The sequence below is a fragment of the Schistocerca gregaria genome, chromosome 1 (assembly GCF_023897955.1).
Source record: "Schistocerca gregaria isolate iqSchGreg1 chromosome 1, iqSchGreg1.2, whole genome shotgun sequence".
Lineage (NCBI taxonomy): Eukaryota > Metazoa > Arthropoda > Insecta > Orthoptera > Acrididae > Schistocerca > Schistocerca gregaria.
In genome coordinates, this window is record NC_064920.1 from 759,112,602 (window position 1) to 759,133,457 (window position 20,856).

Below are 20,856 nucleotides of genomic sequence, written 5' to 3' on the forward strand. Positions count from 1 at the left end.
CACGATTCACCCAAGCCTGCCAACCCAAAGTTTGGTACAGATTTATTGATGACAGCTTCATGATCTGGACTCACAGTGAAGAACAACTCCAGGATTTCCTCTCCAACCTCAACTCCTTTGGTTCCATCAGATTCACCTCCTTCACTCCAAATCCCATGCCACTTTCCTTGACGTTGACCTCCATCTGTCCAATGGCCAGCTTCACACATCCGTCCACATCAAACCCACCAACAAGCAACAGTACCTCCATTATGACAGCTGCCACCCATTAAATATCAAACGGTCCCTTCCCTACAGCCTAGGCCTTCATGGCAAACGAATCTGCTCCAGTCCTGAATCCCTGAACCATTACACCAACAACGTGAAAACAGCTTTCGCATCCTGCAACTACTCTCCTGACCTGGTGCAGAAGCAAATAACCAGAGCCACTTCCTCATCCCCTCAAACCCAGAACCTCTCACAGAAGAACCCCAAAAGTGCCCCACTTGTGACAGGATACTTCCCGGGACTGGATCAGACTCTGAATGTGGCTCTCCAGCAGGGATACGACTTCCTAAAATCCTGCCCCGAAATGAGATCCATCCTTCATGAAATCCTCCCCACTCCACCAAGAATGTCTTTCCGCCGTCCACCTAACCTTCGTAACCTCTTGGTTCATCCCTATGAAATCCCCAAACCACCTTCCCTACCCTCTGGCTCCTGCCCTTTTAACCGCCCCCGGTGTAAAACCTGTCCTATGCACCCTCCCACCACCACCTACTCCAGTTCTGTAACCCGGAAGGTGTACACGATCAAAGGCAGAGCCACATGTGAAAGCACCCACGTGATTTACCAACTGACCTGCATACACTGTGACGCTTTCTATGTGGGAATGACCAGCAACAAACTGTCCATTCGCATGAATGGACACAGGCAGACAGTGTTTGTTGGTAATGAGGATCACCCTGTGACTAAACATGCCTTGGTGCATGGCCAGCACATCTTGGCACAGTGTTACACCATCCGGGTTATCTGGATACTTCCTACCAACACCAACCTATCCGAACTCCGAAGATGGGAACTTGCCCATTGATATATCCTCTCTTCTTGTTATCCACCAAGCCTCAATCTCCGCTAATTTCAAGCTGCTGCCACTCATTCCTCACCTGTCATTCAATATCATCTTTGCCTCTGCACTTCTGCCTCGACTGACATCTCTGCCCAAACTCTTTGCCTTTAAATATGTCTGCTTGTGTCTGTATATGTATGGATGGATGTATGTGTGTGTGCGCGCGCAAGTATATACCTATCCTTTTTTCCCCCTAAGGTAAGTCTTTCCTCTCCCGGGATTGGAATGACTCCTTACCCTCTCCCGTAAAACCCACATCCTTTCGTCTTTCCCTCTCCTTCCCTCTTTCCTGAAGAAGAAACCGTTGGTTGCGAAAGCCAGAAATTTTGTGTGTGTGTTTGTTTGTTATTTTATTGTGCCTGTCTACAGGCGCTTTCCTGCTTGGTAAGTCTTGGAATCTTTGTTTTTAATATATTTTTCCCATGTGGAATAATATATATATATATATATATATATATATAGCGGGAAAGCGACGTTAGACAGGCACAATAAAACAACACACAAACACACACACAAAATTACTAGCTTTCGCAACCAACGGTTGCTTCTTCAGGAAAGAGGGAAGGAGGGGGAAAGACGAAAGGATGTGGGTTTTAAGGGAGAGGGTAAGGAGTCATTCCAATCCCAGGAGCGGAAAGACTTACCATAGGGGGAAAAAGGACAGGTGTACACTCGCACACGCGCGCACACAACACACACACACACACACACACACACGCACGCACGCGCGCACACGCACACACATATCCATCCGCACATACACAGACACAAGCAGACATCTTTCCTTTATATAGTCCTACTATGTACCCCTTCAATCTTTCAGCCTCCTCTTCCTTGATTATTAGTGGCCTGTCGTCTAAGCTGTCTCTGTTCATACAGTTGTTTCTTTTCTATCTGGATTATACTTGGTGACAATTATTGGACTATATGAAATAAAATTTTCGCAACTTCTGAATGGTTTGCACAGTCGGCTGCGGGACATGATGGGAATTAATATGCATGTTTGGCATAACAACAAAGCCCACTTTCATTTGAACAGGTTTGTCAACAAGCAAATTGGCACATTTGGGGGACAGAGAATCTGCATTTCACGGTTGAGACATCTCTTCACCCTCAGTGGGTGAAATGTGTGGTGTTCTATGTTCAGTAACAGAATAATCAGTGTGATATTCCTTGATGACACGGTGACTACCGAATGGCATTTGAAGGTTTTGGAAGATGATTTCATCCCCATTATCCACAGTCACCCTGATTTTGACAAGACGTGGTTCACGCAAGATTAAGCTCGACCTAATTGAAGCAGCAGAGTGTCTGATGTCCTGGAGGAGCACTTTGGGGACTGCATTCTGGCTCTGGGGTAAACAGAGGCCTCTTGCGTGGGCCTCGATTGGTTGCCATATTCTCTGAATCTGAACATACGCAACTCCTTTTTGTGGGGAAATATTAAAGACAAAATCTACAGTAATAACCCGAAAACCATTGCTGAACTGAAAACATCCATTCACAGGCGTAACGAACTTGTCATAACCTAAATCCGAATACCTGTAGTGATGTTTACACGTTGAATAAAGTGTGCCCGCCCTAGTTTGTAAGTAACTAATGTTTTTTTTTCCTAGTTCAATGATTGTCACCCTGTAAATAGACCATTCAGCCCAGAGGCCCACTGTGTGAAGGTCCTCAAGGCTGCACAATGTCAAAACAATTACATAATTTATTCATAAAAGAACTGACTTGCTGATATTCCTCCCTTAGAAACTAAGTGAACTGGCCTTCATGAATGAGGAAAAACTTTTTGCGAAGCTGCTCACAAAGATTTCATTACTACACAGAAAGCTTGTTGATGTCAGGTATTACTCTGCTTTTGCATTTTTTTGATCTAGTTAATAATAGATACATCAAATGGCTGAGTCAAAAAAAATTCTTCAATGGAGTACAAGGAGCTGAACTCATAGCTTACTCTTCAAGTTCATTTCATTTGTAGCCAGACTTTTTACATTTCCTGAAAAAGCTACTGAAACTTTATGTTCTAGAATAATGAATAACGTTTTGGGTAAAAACAAGTAAGTTTCTATGAAGATTGTTATTTTTCCTGATATTGATTCAGTGAACTGAATTTTTTGTTTGAAAAGGATATTTTGCATATGATGCAATTCATTAAAAAATATATATACTGAGAAGAAGAGGCTGACTCACCTATTCCCATAAACAGGCTTTTGCAAGACAGTCTCAAATTCATATAATACAGAATTCATATTGCACAATTTTCGGCACCAGAAACTTTAGCTTGCTTTCATGAGTTACTCCAAAAATATGACGATGTGGGTGTTTTACATTGTGGAATGACAGTAAGCAAAGCTTCCCAGTGACATCAACCTTCCCCATATTCATCGATGCTTCTAGTGCTTTGTATTTCTCTTCTAATACACCTGCTTTGCCACACTGCATTTTGCTAATTTCATTTTTAAGCATCTATATTTCCTTTTGCCTGATTCATTTACAGAATTTTCATATTTTCTTCTCTCATCACTTACATTTAACATCTCACTTAGTTCTGCTACATATTATCATTTTGTCTACTTTCTTGTTTGTTGCTTTCACTAAATAAAGTTGTGTAAAAATAATAATGGTTGAAGTAAGTGGTAGTAAATGTATCAAAATAATTACATTGTCAATAAATGTTATTTCATGGCTTCTGTAATGATGCTACTGAAGCCATTTAAAGTAAAAACAGAATCAATTTAGGAATTATACAGGCTGAGAAATAAAGACATGTAATTGACTGTGGTGAACAAATAAATGTCACAAAATAACTGTATTTCATATGTGGTGTTGTATTTCAATGAAGCAGAATTTGGTACTATATCTCATTGTACAGAATGTAAGGAAATAGAGAAATGAAACAAAGAGCATTGTGATAAATTTTTAATCAAAATTCTGTATTTTTGACAATTATAATCTGTATGCACATGAACAGTTCCAACAAGTGAGAATTATCTTGATACTAATGAAAATAAAAATGACATCAGTGCCTCAATGATCTAGTAAGTGAAAATATAATGTGTACACGGTGTTTCAGAAGTGGTCAACATTTAGGGATGATGATGATGATGATGATGATGATAATAATAATAATAATAATAATAATAATAATAATAATAACAATAATAATAAGCTATGAGCAATTCTTGATCTTTGATACTGTGAAACATATCTCTTCTATTGCAAGCTCTTTACTTTCCATTTTTTTGGGAAATGGTAGAACGGGCAAATACAAGACAAAAAGTCCAATAAACATGTTGTCAAAAATGCATACCTTTAAAGCTATGATCACTTGTACATCTTCGCTACTTTGAAACACAACTCTTCTAATGAACAAGTGTTCGTAACTTTTAAGGTGTGCATTTTAGAGTACACGTTTACTACCCATTTTTTTCCTCCCTTCTTGTTTGGGTCCATACCGCCATGCCCCAAAACATGGAAAGGAAAGAGCTTGCAGTAGGAGAGGTCAGTTTCACAGTATCAAAAACCAAGAATTGCTCGTAGCTCTTAGGGCATGCATTTTAAAGCCCATGTTTATTTGACTTTTGTTTTGTTTCGAATGACTGTTCCTGTCACATCCCTGAATATTAACCATCACTTCTGAACACCCTACATGTTGACGAATGTTCTGATTAGCATATATTCTGAATAAATGTAAAAAAATATTCAACTTCATAGACAGTTACAAATATATCTTATTTTGTTCTAAATTACACAACAGCTAAAACAGCATACTACAAAAAGCCAAATTCCAGATAAATAAATCACAAATTTAGAGAGCTCTGAATTGAATTTTTCTGAAAGACTTCCACATATTCTATAACAGTGGCAATAAGTTTTTCAGCCATTTTTTTTACCTCAGTGCGTGGATTGTAGGGGAAGTCTTCAAATCTATATCGATAAGGCTTCCCATCTGTTGCGTGATATACTGACTGGAACATAACAACAGGTTTTTCACGGGGAAATCCAGGAGGCAATGTGAAGTGCAAAATGAAATAAAAATCTCTCCATTCAAGTAAAAAGGAAGCTCTGGTAAAGCAAATGCCATCATATTCCAAGACACTGTTACCAAAATGATGAAAAAGAGCAGTAATAAGTTCTCTCCTTCTGTCATGGGCAGCAGCGGCAGCATCAATTCGGTCCTGTAAGCGTGCCGTTACCAAAGGAACATAGTCCATCAAGCAACTACCACCAGGTGGAAACGGGGGTAATGACATTCCACTACCTCCGACACCCTCAAGTGCTGCCTCAGCCTGTAGTGACAGCAGCAGCTGCGGAGTGATGCGACCTCCTTCAGTAGGAGAGTGGAATGTCACGGTCAAAGTAGCAGTGGGCTCACCAGTATTCCCAAGAGGCTGTGGAATTGCTGAGAAATCCACCTGCGCAACAAAAACACACACAATTAGCAAACTGAATTTTCCTTCCATGATAGTGATTACAATTAAGCCTGAGAGAGAGAGAGAGAGAGAGAGAGAGAGAGAGAGAGAGAGAGAGAGAGAGATCCACCATAAAAAGTTTGCCATCAACTGTAATATGAGGGTGGTTTGAAAAGTTCTTGGAATGGAATAGAAAAAGTACTTACATCACTGAAACTTTTTTATTTTTCCATGTAGTCTCCTTTAAGATTAATGCACTTGGTCCAACGACATTCCAGTGCCTTGATCCTATCTCAAAAATGAGATTCCTCCAGACCTGTAAAATAGTTGTCAACTCCGACTATCAATTATTCATTTGTAGTGAATCTTCGGCCACCAAGAAAAATTTTCAGTTTTGGGAGGAGATGGAAGTCTGATGGAGCCATATCTGGTGAGTAAAGCAGGAGTGGCAAAAATTCATATCTTAGTTCATGGAGTTTTGCCACAGCGCTGAGACGGCACGTGTGCGACCACACATTGTCTTGATGGAAGATTACTTTCTTCCTTGGCCTTTTTCGCACATATTTTGTTGCAATTTGTCCATGAGGTTAGCACAGTATTCTCCAGTAATTGTTTGCCCAGTGGGGAGATAAACTACACAAACAGAAACCCCTTCACACCCCAGAACACTGAAGCCATGAACTTTCCCGCTGAAGGAATGTCTTTGCTTTCTTTGGTGGTGGAGATTCAGCATGTATCCACTGCTTTGACTGTTGTTTTGTCTCTGAGGTATAGTAGTTCACTCTAGTTTTATCTGGGGTAACAAAGCAGCACAAAATATGTTGTTCACTTCTTTTAAAACGGGCCTAACATTGTTCTGATATGTCCATTCTCATGCATATTTGATCCAGCGTCAAGAGTCGCGGCACCCATCTGGCAGGTAATTTTTTCTTTTCTAATTCTTCAGTTAAAACGTGATATATCCTTTCAGATGACATCTGGCAAATGTGAGCAATTTCACGCATTTTCAACTGGCGATCCTCTGTGACCATTTTGTGCACTTCTGCAAAGATTTCTGGACTAGTTACAAATCTTGACCAACCGCTGCGCGGATCGTCATCTAAGCCCCCCCGATCAAATTTACATTCGTTTGTCCACTTGGCAACAGTAGCATATGATGGAGCAGAGTCCCCCCAGTTTACTCTGGAAATCAGCATGAATATACTTTGCTTTCATACTTTTTTTCATGAAGTACTTAAGCACTGCTTGAATCTCTATTTTTTCCATCTTCACAAATCACTATGCAGGAACAACAACAGAAGCATGTTGCCGCAACAGCTCTCTGCCAAGAGCGCTGATGTGGCACATGTTTACAATCAACAGTCCAATGAATACCACCTGAACAACTCGTTGCACTAGCGCTGACCTCTTGTGGTGATTCTGAGAACTTTTCAAGCCATCCTCATATTTATTACAATTTTCACAAGAGACAAAAGAAATTGATAGATACCTAAAGATTTATAATGAAGTTCTAAGGGAGAAATTAACTGCAGCAGGAGTGGCTATATTAACTGATAAAAAAATGGAAAATAAAGCTACATATTACAAATGAAAGAATTTTGGTGCTTAGGCAGGCAGAGGTAGAGAGAGGAACTTCAGTAGTCACGTAAGTTCCAGAGGGGGAAAAAATACAACACACTCTTATCTCATTACAAAAGATCTGCAAAATCAATTTTTATTAATGTGACAGGTGATCTGAATGCTTATGTACAGAACAAACCAATCCGAGAAGAAATAGGAAATTAAGGTGAACCCTTACTGAATGAAAATGGTGAATTATTAAAGGAATTTGCTACTTACAACCAATTAAAAGTCATCAAAAGCTTTTTAAGGACATCCATAAATATACATCGACTGCAAGCGGACAGTGGCTGATAAATTGTTCACAACATAACGGTTAATAAAAGACTAGGATCAGATGTAGCAGGTACCAGAATGCATGCAGGAAGTTACTTATACACAGGCCATTCACTATCTGGATCAGATGTAGCACATACCTGAATGCTTAGAGGGAGTGACTTATACACAGACCATTCATTATCTGGTTATTACAAAAAATATAATCCTTGCTAAATGGAGAAAAGAATGGAATATGTGAATATAGAGGGTTGAAGTGTATAATACACACACATCAAAAAAAGTTTTGCATCACCCCTGTTCCCAGAACTACTGAAGATACATGTTGACTGTGGATATTGTATCACAGACACAGTCCCTTTGACTGTTCAGAAATGTCACTAAACCCGCACAAAGATATAAACAACCGTGCAGGAGCAGCAACTATTAGACAGAGGTGGTCCGACAGCCAACCAGTTCCAGTCAGTCCACCAAGGAGGTACTCAGCTCATTTTGTCTGTAGTTCAACCATGCCCAGGCAGTCAATACCGCGGTTTGAGCGCGTCCGCATTGTTACTTTGGACCAGGAAGGGCTCTTAACAAGGGAAGTGCCCAGGTGTCTCGGAGTGAACCAAAGCGATGTTGTTCAGATATGGAGGAGATACAGGGAGACAGGAACTGTCAATGACAGGCCTAGCTCAGGCCATCCAATGGCTACTACTGCAGCGGATGTCCACTACATATGGATTATGGCTCAGAGGCACCCTGACAGCAATGCCACCATGTTGAATAAGGCTTTTCGTGCAGTCACAGGACTTGTGTTACGACTCCCGACGTCCCTGGGAAGATCCATCTTTGCAACCACGACACCATGGAGTGTGGTGCAGATGGGCCCAACAACATGCCGAATGGACTGCTCAGGATTGGCATCATGTTCTCTTCACCGACGAGTGTCATGTATGCCCTCAACCACACATTCGTCGGAGACATGTTTGAAGGCAACCTGGACACGCTGAATGCCTTAGACACACTGTCCAGCAAGTGTAGAAAGGTGGTGGTTCTCCAATTTTTTGGGGTGGCATTATGTGAGGCCGACATATGCTGCTGATTGTCATGGAAGGCACCATAACGGCTGTACAATATGTGAATGCCATCATCCGACCGATAATGCAACCATATCGGCAGCATATTGGCAAGGCTTTCGTCTTCATGGATGACAATCCGCGCCCCCATCGTGCACATCTTGTGAGTGATGTCCTTCATGATAATGACAAGTTCTCCAGACTTGAATCCTATCAAACATGCCTGGGATAGATTGAAAAGGGTTGTTTATGGACAATGTGACTCACCAATCACCAAATCGCCATTGAGGAGTGGGACAATCTGGACCAACAGTGCCTTGATGAACTTGTGGATACCGTATTTATTCGAATCTAAGCCACACTTTTTTCCGGTTTTTGTAATCTAAAAAACCACCTGCGTCTTAGAATCGAGTGCAAAGTAAGCAGAAGTTCTGAAAAATGTTGGTAGGTGCCGCCACAACTACCTTTTGCTGTCGAATAAAAGTAGCTCTACACAGGCATGCTTTGCAGGCACAAAGATAAATACTGGCACCAAAACCTCTGCGTCAGTAAATAAATTTAAAAAAAAGGAGAAGAAGTGGAAGACCAGGTTTTTTCCCCGCCCCAAGTTTCGACCACTGCATTTTCCTACATTATCCAACGTAGTAAATACAAATTCCATATTGTTCACCTTCGAATGTAGCAGCATTTCAATGTACTACGAAAATCCGATTGACAAGACTGGGATGTTTGTCAATATGGCCAACTCTACGTTCTGAATTTTTTCCTACCTATGGAAAGAGATGGTTGCTAACAGGAACTTTTATGAATTGTGAATCACATGCAGTATTCTCTTCAGCATAAGAGTAATTCGAATATAAACATTTTGCCATGTATTCTTTCGTGTTTGCTGCTATCTCATTTAAATCCCGTCTGCATGATAAACTACGAAACTAGAGTGAGACAACAGCAAACGCGGAAGAATATACATATCATGTCATGTTTATATTCGTATTATTCTTATGCCTAATAGTGATACAGTCAGAAATGAAGCACGGCAATTGACTAGATTTTTAAATCTAAGATGACTAATTTCTGTGCAGGATGTAATGTACTAAGCAGGCGTCTGCAAAAATTTTCAAACGGAGAAAATTTTTTGTTTAACTCTTGTTCAGAACATCATCTATCATACGCAGTCTATTATTTGGTTCTTGTTGATCATTATCAAAGAAAGCAGCAGTGTAAGTAACAACAAATAGCAGTCTCTTGCCATTGTTTCACTAACGAGACGATTCCTCCCTTTTTTTAAAAAAAAATTGTAAGCGGCGTTAGGGTGCACAAAAGCAAGCCATGACTCGAGCGGCGACAGGCCGTAAACGCTCATTATCAGAATGAGACAAGCAATGCATGACACAGTGCAGTAATGTATTTTCAGCTTAGAGTGACGTAAACACCTATAACAAAAAGAACGGCACTTATCAGATCAAAGGAAAATAAGCAATCAATTCAAACCAGACGAAGCACGTGAGACAGGAAGGGTACTCTTATAAATACGGACGGAGCGCCTGACGCATAGCAATGGCTACCTGGGAAAGCTTATTAACTGCTAAGCTTATGACTCAGACCAAACTACTGTAGCTGTATAGTCATTCATTCATTCATCCTGAATTGTGTCTCATATTACAATGGACCAACTTTGTTTTGATTAGGAGGTGTGGCCTAAAACTATTCTCCCCCATTGAATTTCGAGTCTCAAATTTCAGGTGTGGCTTGGAATCGGGAATTTTTTTTCCCCCCCTTGATTTCGAGTCGCATTTTTCAGGTGCGGCTTAGATTCGAGTAAATACGGTAGTATGCCACGTCGAATACAGGCATCCATCAATGCCAGAGGACATGCTGCTAAGTATTAGAGGTACCAGTGTGTACAGCAATCTGGACCACTACCTCTGAAGGTCTTGCTATATGGTGGTACAACATGCAATATGTGATTATCATGAGCAATAAAAAGGGCACAAATAATGTTTATGGTATCTCTATTACAATTTTCTGTACAGGTTCTGGAACTCTCGGAACCACGGTGATGCAAAACTTTTTTTTTTAATGTGAGTATATTTGTTGCAAGATGAAGGAGAGAAAGTACCTCTATCACAGTTGCTTAAAATATATTTAGTTGAGATTCCAACGAGTACTCCTACTAACAAACAATGGGGAACTATAACTTTAGCAATAAAGGAAGCAGTAGGTGAAGCTATTGGGAGGGCAAGAAAATTAAGAAGAAAGCATGGGTTAAAATTAGGGAATGGAGAAATTCCAGAACCTGTCAAGCAAAAACAAGTAGCTTATCTAAAAATGATATGGTACTGAAAAAATGAGGAAGACTGTAAAACATGTACAAATAATGTTAAGTCAGTAACAAGGCAACTGAAGCAAGAATCTTAAGACAGATCAATAAATTCAATAGATGATGTCCATGGAAGGCAAGACAGCTTATAAATTAATATTGTAACATTTTAATAATGATGAAAGAAACTGTCAATATAAATGTAGTTTAAGGAGAATCTTGGATCTAGCATTATAAAGAATTATGGTATGGTCAAAGACAGTGTGAAGAAGATCAAAGTACAGATAACAGAGCTGTGGGAATTGATGGAACAGTGTAGTATTGCAATCCTTTGAAAATAGGGAAGCTCCAGGAATACATAAAATGAATTTAGAGGTGTTCCAATATAGTGGGATGATTTTTACATTCACATATGTAAGTTGCTAACCCTTTTCTAAGAAAGGAAAATTATACCAAAAAAATGTAGAAACGTTACATTAATATTATTTTTCAAGAAAGGCAATGTAAGTTCTTGTAATAACTATCATGCAACAAGTCTGGTAAATGGTGGATGATTGTAAAATAATAAACAATACACTTTTATTGAAAGAACAATGTTGATTCAGACAGTATAATAAACACTACTCATGACGTAAGCCTTGGGCCTGTTCCGACTGGCCGACTACCCACTTGACAGGGCAGCAAGAGAAGCACTCTATGTTCATTGGAAATGGGATCAGCATGTCGCCAATCCTTCCAGATGTTATTTTCAGTGGATTAATCCTAATGATGCCATTAACTTCACACGCATGGGCACATGCGAGTGCGCGCGCGCACGCACGCACAGAGAGACAGAGAGAGAGAGAGAGAGAGAGAGAGAGAGAGAGAGAGAGAGAGAGCTTTTCTAGATGATCATTTATCCACCAGGATGATGATGAAAAGCTTCAGAAATCATTACATATGCTAAATAATCAAGACATGGCAAAGAAAATACCAAGATAATAATCAAAGATCAACCAACAGAACAAGTTTGAAGCTTCTCTCTTTCTGGTTGTGATTTATCTTTTAACAATGATGATGAAGTGGAGAAAAGCTTCGCTTATTTCAATACTGTGTGTGAACTAGCTCAGCAAAAATGAAAGGTTAAAGTGAGGGAAGAGATCCAAATTTTGCCTGTGCCAACATTGATGTATGGAAGCAAGAAGTGGGTGCATAAAATGATTTATGGAAACAAAATGCAATCATCTAAAATGTGGTTCCCCTGATCAACGAAAGGGCAATTCCTAAAAGACAACAAATGAATAAAGAGATAAGGCATCAATTAAATAACTTCTCAATGACAGAATTTTCCTAAACAACAGAAACTGAAAAAAAAAAAAAAAAACACATTTTTAGAATTCTAAAACTTGCTTTTGCATATCATCCTACTGGTAGACAAGACAACAGAAAAACTGGGGTAGGAAAAAAACTAACAGCCTAATCCTGGAGGATTAAGCAAGTAAGTACGTAAATAAATTTCCACAACCACAATTTCAAGAGGTTAATATGGTGAAAACACTTAAGATCGAAATTGCAACTATAAACAATGAAATAAATAGTACATCGATGATGGCTATATCATTTAAAAAATTCAATGAGTCTGTAATTCCAAAACAAATACAGTTGTATAATTAAGTGTATTATGTGGACCATACAACTGTAGCATCATGTTAAAAGCTCAACCTATAAAACAATTATAATAAAATCAAACAATTTTTTGCCTATCCCTTAGTGAGACACCAAGGGACAGAAGCAAATAACATTTGTGCAGTACGTACACAGGACTACGCTACTGCTCACATAAAATTCTTCTGGGCTGCTCAACATAACATACTGTAAAAATTACAATGGTGAAGAACACTAGAGGTTTCTGAGGGTCATCAATAAGTAATGATACACATTTTTTCCCTCAGTTAATTTTAGCTGAAACAAATGCATAATTTGTTGTTGGACTTTGTGGAGTATTCCCAACGCAGTTCCTATAATTTCATGAAGTTTAGATAGGGGCCACCACTATACGTAGCCTTCAAAATGGTGTCTGTAACAGAGGAGCATTCCAAGGAGAGAGCTGTCATTGAGTTTCTTTTGGCAGAAAACCAGAGCATTGCAAACATTCATATACACTTGCAGAATGTCTACAGAGAACTGGCAGTAAACAGCAGCATATAGGTCATGCAGCTACCCGATCTCTCACGTGTCAGCCGGCCACACAGCTGCGATCGACGGATCACAAAAAAACACCTTGGTGCTAAAGTGGATATCTCTGTTGGTAGAGCTGACACCCAAGTCTGCGCATTGAAGAGGAGTTCATAAGACTTCATTGAACTTTTCTTCCTCATATACCCTCAAGGCCAGATCTTGCACTTCCAACTTCCACCTGTTTGGCCCAAATTAAGGATGCACTCCATGAGAAGCAGTACATGGATGATGGTGAGGCTGTTGATGCAGCAAGACATTGGCTCTGATGGCAACCAGACTCTGTAGACGTACGGGACCTCTCAGTAAGTTGGCATAAGGCTGTTGCATTGAAATGAAAGTAAGTTGAAAAATAGGGTTTTTTAGCCAAAAGAGTGTAGAATAATATGGTGTTTAGCAACTCTGAATAAAACCAACCTACTTTCAGAAAAAATGTGTTGCATCACTTTTTGAATGCCCACTTGCAGTGTGAAATAGTCAACAATTCTCAAGAACTTAATGTAAACCTTCATTAAGCCCTTACAGGCAATGTTGTGATCTGTGAGTAACTGATTTCTCATTGCATTCTGTTGACTTTTCACATCTCAACTGTGTTGAGGCAAATGTGTATTTTGTATTTAGAAAGTGAAATTTATTTCTGGACACTGCAAAACTTATTACCATAATTCAAAATATTATTCACTCCTACAGCAATGGTAAATATCCAAGACAATTACAACATTATCTTTTTTTAAAAGACGAAGCCACGTGTAACAAACTCCTATAAAAAGATCTTGGGGTTTCAGTTGTTTCTAGTGGTTAAGAACTCCATGAACTTTCAGCCAAGGACACTCTTAAAATTGTCAAATGTTAACTGCTGACTGACTTAGTGGTGTGTGTGTGTGTGTGTGTGTGTGTGTGTGTGTGTGTGTGTGTGTGTGTGTGTGTGTGTGTGCGCGCGCGCGGACAAGTAGGAGGTTACAAGAAAGGGGAGAGACAGATCTTAGTTGAATCCTGTCTGCCTTCTTGGGGAATCTTAGAAGACTGATTGTCCACCAAAACCTTTCATTAAACCTATTTTCTTACAGTTAATGTGTTGAATTTACTATCAGTCTGTGTATGTACTGTTCTGAATGAGTACTGTCTGAATGCCAGTTGTCACTTATCGAGCATTGTGTACATCGCAGCAAAACAGCAGGACATATTATTCTTGCTTTAACTGAGGTTGGAGAGTAGCACTGCAATAAAAATACATCACCAAGACTCGCCATACAGTGAAGGCAGGCTTCACTTTTTCATCATAAGAGCATCTTTTTGTATTCTAACCACCATGCCTGCAGGCCAAGGAGTGATGAGACTGGATAAGTTGGGGAATGGAGACACGGTCAACAACCACTGACACTGGGTTTGCATGAAAGACACAACGAGCAGCGTTGCTTGGGATAACTCCAGGTACTGTGCAAGAATGAAACTGAAAATGTCTGCTGAAACACCAGAGGAAATGTGCCTGACGAGTCTTAGGAGACACACCTAGTGTACACTCCAGCAATTAAAGCTGGAACACCAGGAAGGATAGCAATAACGAAATTTTTATTATAGAGAATAGATTAATTTTATCGGTGATTTTGGCACATACAGGGTGCGAAATTTAGTACACACAACTGCCAACACTGGCAGTAACAACAGCACTATGCCATGGGGTACCAAGAAAACTTAAACTTGGACAACAGACATGGACATGAAATTCCATGCTGCTTAACTCTATGCCACAGTTCACTGTTCATAGTTTTTGGCGAGTGGTGCTGTGCAAGTCTCTCAGCAACCTGTGCCCTGATGTTTCCAATATTAGTGAGACCTGGAGAATGTACTGACGAGGGCACCAATCACACAGATTCTGTATAAAAGTATGTCAGGATAGCCACGCAACCTGGGCAATGTCGAAAGATAACATGCTGTGACTTCGAAGATCGGGCCAGCCATTGGTCTAAACACATCAAATGTAATGCCCACAATCCAAATTACCTGCTGTGTGAGTGGCAATTGTCCCATCCAACATGAACAGCAATATTGTAGGACAAAGTTCAACTACAGTCTCTACAGCGCATAGCATTGCTGCTATTGAATTCTTACACATGCCAGTAGATGTTGCTCTTCCTTACACGAGGCATAACATGACCTTCTCACAAATAAGTAACATGAAAATGAGAATTCATTTCATAATCTTTTGTTATATGCAGAATGGTAATGGCAAGTACTGAAAATGGCCGTACAGAAATGGAAAACAATTGCATTTTCTGACATGGCCGTACAGAAATGGAAAACAATTGCTTTTTCAAGCACAGAGTACACATTTACACCGAATTTGGTGATTGTGTACATCGTCTTGATGGTGTCAAAATTTCAATGGCCAGCAGTATTTATATGTGTGTGTGTGTTTATGTGTGTGTGTATGTGTGTGTGTGTGTGTGTGTGTGTGTGAGCGGAATTTGGGAGTGGAGGCAGTAGTATGCATAGATCACGGAGACTCTGAAGAAGCAGTCATGTTTTTAATCTGAATTACTAAATTCCAGCTCTTATTTATGAGTCTACTCATCACTGATCGGTTATTGTTAACCATTCCATGGCTCTATGCACAATTTTCCAGTATCATAAGTGGCACTACTTAGAACCATTACCTATGCAGTAGCAACTGTTATGTATGCCAGTCATGCAGTTCCCCTTAAGACTTGCCGTTCATGGTGAAGAGTACCAAATACACTCTTATTTTGTTTCCGAGAAGTACCAAATCTTGGCAACCAGTCATTCCTCTTCTTGGTAATGATGTCATACTCAACATGGCCTACATTTGGTTACACAACATTGTCTATTGTAAAGATGTGTCGGGCATTTTTTATGTTCACTGTGAACATGAAAGTATTAAGTATGATTTATCAGATGAATACTGTGGATCACCAACGAACTCTAGAACAACAATTACCACACTTACAATTTTATGCCAAAAGGTAATGAGTCTATTTTAACTATCCAATAAGAATTAAATAAATAAACATTTTACAGAGATACTTGGTGTAATGTAACATTTTACAGAGATACTTGGTATAATGTGTCTCAACATCTGTATGAATATAAAAAGAAAGTTACAAAACATATTCTGATATTCCTGTGGTTGTAAAAATATTTTTTGTCTCTCCTGTTAAATTAGATTTTATGTATTTGGTACCTTTTGGAAATCAGCTTCTCAATTTGGAACTGGTACACCCTTACGTTGGGGGAGATTTTCAAAAAGACTAGTTTTTCCCTTACTTCACCAATAACTGTTATGATGCTTGCACTTCATTTTAATAGTTCTTTCATTACTTTTACCTTTACCTACCTTCTGCAGTACACTCTTCTAAATACATTGATATTGAGGAACAAATCTCCATGGTCATATAATGGGTCAGTACATGAAATTAATATCAGAAAAGTTAATAATAAAATTTACGGCACTCCTATGCAGATACTGCTGAGTATATATTAGCATAATCAACAATATGACACTGGAATTAGCTTAATTTTCTTCCAGAAACTCACCGGCAGATAGAAGGTGTATGCCACGAGGAAATTATTCAGTTTGGACTTGAAAGTGCTTATTGAGATTGGATGCAACAGAATAATGCACAAGAGTCAAGGAGGATCAATCCGAATGGAGATTAGATTTCTCCTTAGCATTAACTGAGAAAAAACTCTTAATTCTTATGAATAAGCTCCTACTGCCAACAACAAATGACATTAAAGAAAATATATATTGAGAGTTTAATGTCAGAATTCCCAATCCCCTGAACAGCCGTTGACAAGATGTATGCCAACTTACACCATGCATTGCTTTAGTTGCCTGTTTCTGCACCAAAAATGCCTTTGTGAATGGGAACAACTACCCTAGAACATAAAGCTGTATGACATAAGTGAATGAAAATACGAAAAGTAGACTAATTTTCATATTGGAATATCACTTATTGCAGACAATGTTCTAATAGCAAATATGGCAGAATTCACCTTTTGAACAAGATCCTCCATATGGGCTTTCCATGACAGCTTACCGCCTACCTGAACACCTAGAAATTTGAACTGTTTAGGCTCACTACTCATATGCCCATTCTGTGTAATCAATTTGGCAATTTTAATTAAATTATGTCAGAAATTAATTTAACAGTAGAAACCACCTTTTTTCACACCAGTTGCACATAGATTAACAGTAGAAACAATGATTTAGCATCAATTTATTTTCTTCAGATCATGAAGTTATGCCAAACTCCATTATTTGATACATTTCCTATATTGCACTCAATGTCTTCCACTACTAAGATAGTCATTAGCAAACAAATATTTCAGATTAATGTGTCGCATTACAAACTACACATATCAGAAACAGAAGCAGTTCCACCACCGAACCCTTGGATGCCTTTCACTTAATTGTGTCTCATTCAGACACCACCTCACAGCTGTTCACATTATTGTGGAGAAGGTCCTATTGCTTTTTGTTCTTGAAGTATGAGAGGAACCATTTGTGAGCCACCTCTCTTCTCCCATAGTCATAACCTGCAGTGATATTTTGTGATTCAGTCAAAAATCTTAGTTAGTTCAAAGAAGACCTCTAGTGATTGCAACTTTTTGTTCAATCCATGCAATGCCTCACACAGAAAAGGAGACTACGGCATTTTCAGTTGTAAAACCATTGCAAAAACAAAGTTTGATAAGTCCAGTAAAAAAGTAACAAAAATATATTTGTTTCATAAACAACTTGCCTTATTTCTCAATATAGTCTCCTTCGATGGATATACACTTGCTACAGTGACCCTCCAAGCTTTTCCATCCCATTGGAAAAATAGCTTCTGTCAAACTCTGCAAAATACTCGTTGACTAACTTCCTCATTTTTTGAAAATTTCTTCCCAGCACACCAAAGTTTCAAGTTAGGGAACAGGAAGAAGTCACTTGGGGCTATGACTGGTACAGTGGATGAGGAACCAATTCAAAGTCCAATTCGTGCACTATCGCTATAGATATTGCTGATGTGTTGTATGGCACATTATTCTGGTGCAAGACCAACTTGTTTGCATACAAATCTTGGTCTTTTTCCAGCCAATGCAAGTTTCAAACCACCCAACAATGAACCATAACAGGATACTGTACTGGTTCAGTTTTTCCGGGTAATCTATAAGGTTTATTCCTTGGAAATCCCAAAAAACAGTGGCGATCATCTTAGCGACAGACAAAATGGTCTTCGCTTTCTTCGATGAACTTTCAGAAGACTTTGTCCATTGTTTTGACTAGCATACGCCACCAGGCATTGTGTTGACTCAATGTGTCTGCTGTGCTTTTGGTTGACTGTGAGCAATTGTAGCACCCACCTCACACACAGTTTCTTCATGGCCAATTCTCCTCATCTGAGATGCCTACAATCTCAGCACTCATGAATTTTTATTTGGCAGTCTTGCATTACCATATCATGAATTTTTTCAATGGTTTCCTTTCTGGTGATCTCAAATGGATGGCTGGACCATGCTTTGTCTTTGGTGTTTGTCCAACCCCTTTGAAATGGACTCAGTATGTATTTCTTTATGCTTACCAAGATGTGTTTCAAGAATTTATCCTCACCATAAAATGCAAGTATTTTTCCAAATGTTTCTCCTATATATAACAAATATAGTAAATTCTGTAAATATATTCATTTCTTCATAGACTCTACTCAATATTTGCAACAAAATGAAAACTAAGCAAAATCAATAATTTAAGAAGTCAGTAATGGCAAAATAAAATTTATGTGGTAACTTTACATAAATAAAGTAATCCACAGAAAATTTAACACCTCAGACTGTACTGATAGTTTGCTGTTGCAAGGCTCAAAGAAGAACAGAATGCAGGACATTAGTCTGTTAACAGTGATTGTAAAGGGAATCAATTTGAAACAAAATCTTGATACAAACCAATCTTTTGAACTAAATAGTCAGATAAAACATTAACAAGTCTGTAATTAAAATAATATGGGGACAGGAAGGATGCATAAAGATGAGAAGACATCATCAGAACCCCCGTTCACATAACTGCCCTAAGACATTGCGCTTTAAAGCAGAATCTCAGGCTTTTTAGACCTCATGAAAAATATTTATTAGGTTAAGTCTGCATGGAAAGTCCTGTTTGCACAAAGAAAGAGGAGGAGGAGGAGGAGGGGGGGAGAAATTCGCCTTATCGTCTTCATTTCTTAATATTTTTACACCTAATTTTGATCTCCTCCAAAGAATTCTCCATTTACCACAATGTACTTCTTTAAACAATCCTTCCATTGTTCAAAACAGTTTTTACATTCACTTATCAGGATATTCTTCATGCCTTTCAGCAATTTTTTTTTCTTTTACCTCCTTCACAGTGGCAAAACACATTCCTTTCATGTCCCTTTTGAGTCCAAGGAACAGAATGAAATCACACAGGGCTAGATCTGGTGAGTAGCAGGGATGGGGGGTGGGGTGGACAATTGGTGTTATGCTGTTTTTGGTCAAAAACTGCTTTACGGAGAGGGTAGTGTGGGCCGGCACATTGTCATGATGGAAGAACCAGTCGCCTGTGAGCCAAAGATTTAACCTTTTCTTCCGGATACTCTCCCCCAATCTTTTCAAAACCTCGAAGTAGAATTTCACGTTGACAGATTGACCCGGAGGAATGAATTCCGCATTCACAACTCCTCTGCAATCGAAGAGACAAATGACCAGTGCCTTGATTTTTTACTTCACTTGGCGAGTTTTTTTGGGACAAGCAGGGCCACTTGTCTTTCACGGGCTAGATTTCTGCTTTATTCCAAGATAATATCCATAACACCACAATTCATCACCAGTAATCACCTTCAAAGAAAAGTCAGGGCCCTCTTTGAGCTGATTTTGAAGTTCAAAACATGCCTGAAGTCAATTCTTCCCTTGCTCATCTGTGAGAAGGCGAGGGACAAATTTGGCTGCAACTCTTCTCATGTGCAAGTCTTCAGATAAAATTCTCTAAATTCAACTCCAAGATACTCCTGACATCTCGCAGATATTTATCAATGGTTCGGTGACAGTCTTCACGAACGAGGGCACTGATTTTGTTGACGTTTTCTTTACATCTTGATGCTGAGGGGCGTCCTGAATGGGGCTGGTCTTCAATTGACATTTCTCCATTTTTTAATGTGAAAACCACTCATAGACTGGTTTTCCTTAGGACAGCATCTCCATAAGCAGTCTTAAGGATTTCAATAATTTCTGCGGCCGATTTCCCCAACAGGAAACAAAACTTCACAGGTTCCCATTGCTCTCGACAATCTGCCATCTTGTTTTCATTGAAATGGAAGAAGTTGTTTTACTAAAATAACTCTCACGAGCAAACTGATGCACTCACAGTGACACAAGTTAGCACACAACTCAGGTGGTGTGACCTGGTAAAACAATGGGTTCCCCGCACTCTCCCTCTCCATCGCATTCCAATTCCCATTACTTTTGGGTTCCGCCTCGTATAGTCACTCCACAAAGGTGCATTTTTAACCTATGGTCATGTGAAATGTTCTACTCAATTTGATGTCCTCTTCCCTGCTGTGACTTTATCGCAAGAGTGTTCACCTCTAACTGGAACATACAGAGTGCTCCCTGTGCTATAAACTCCACTTCATCTGTGTAGGATCTGATCCCAATTATTTTATACTGAGGCGAGGAAGCCATTTTAGGGATGAAGTTTCTCTCTTCCTTCCCTTGTCCTTCTGGCAAGGTGGGAAGTGATTGATTAAGGGGCATTACATAATAGACTTGCTGTTTCCCTAAGACAGGTATCAAGTCTAGCTTATGAACTGAATGGCATTCATATCATCT

The 20,856-nt window shown here is 39.3% G+C and overlaps 1 protein-coding gene across 1 annotated transcript in view; it reads right to left on the reverse strand.

Annotated features, from left to right (window-relative positions):
• Positions 1-4,017: 4,017 nt before the first annotated feature.
• LOC126267964 (BRISC and BRCA1-A complex member 2-like) overlaps positions 4,018-20,856 on the reverse strand; it is a 51,417-nt gene continuing 34,578 nt past the window's right edge. The window contains exon 4 of the mRNA XM_049973305.1: positions 4,018-5,526. Coding sequence (XP_049829262.1) covers positions 4,912-5,526 — 615 coding nt within the window. The 3' untranslated portion in view covers positions 4,018-4,911. The remainder of the gene's footprint in view (positions 5,527-20,856) is intronic.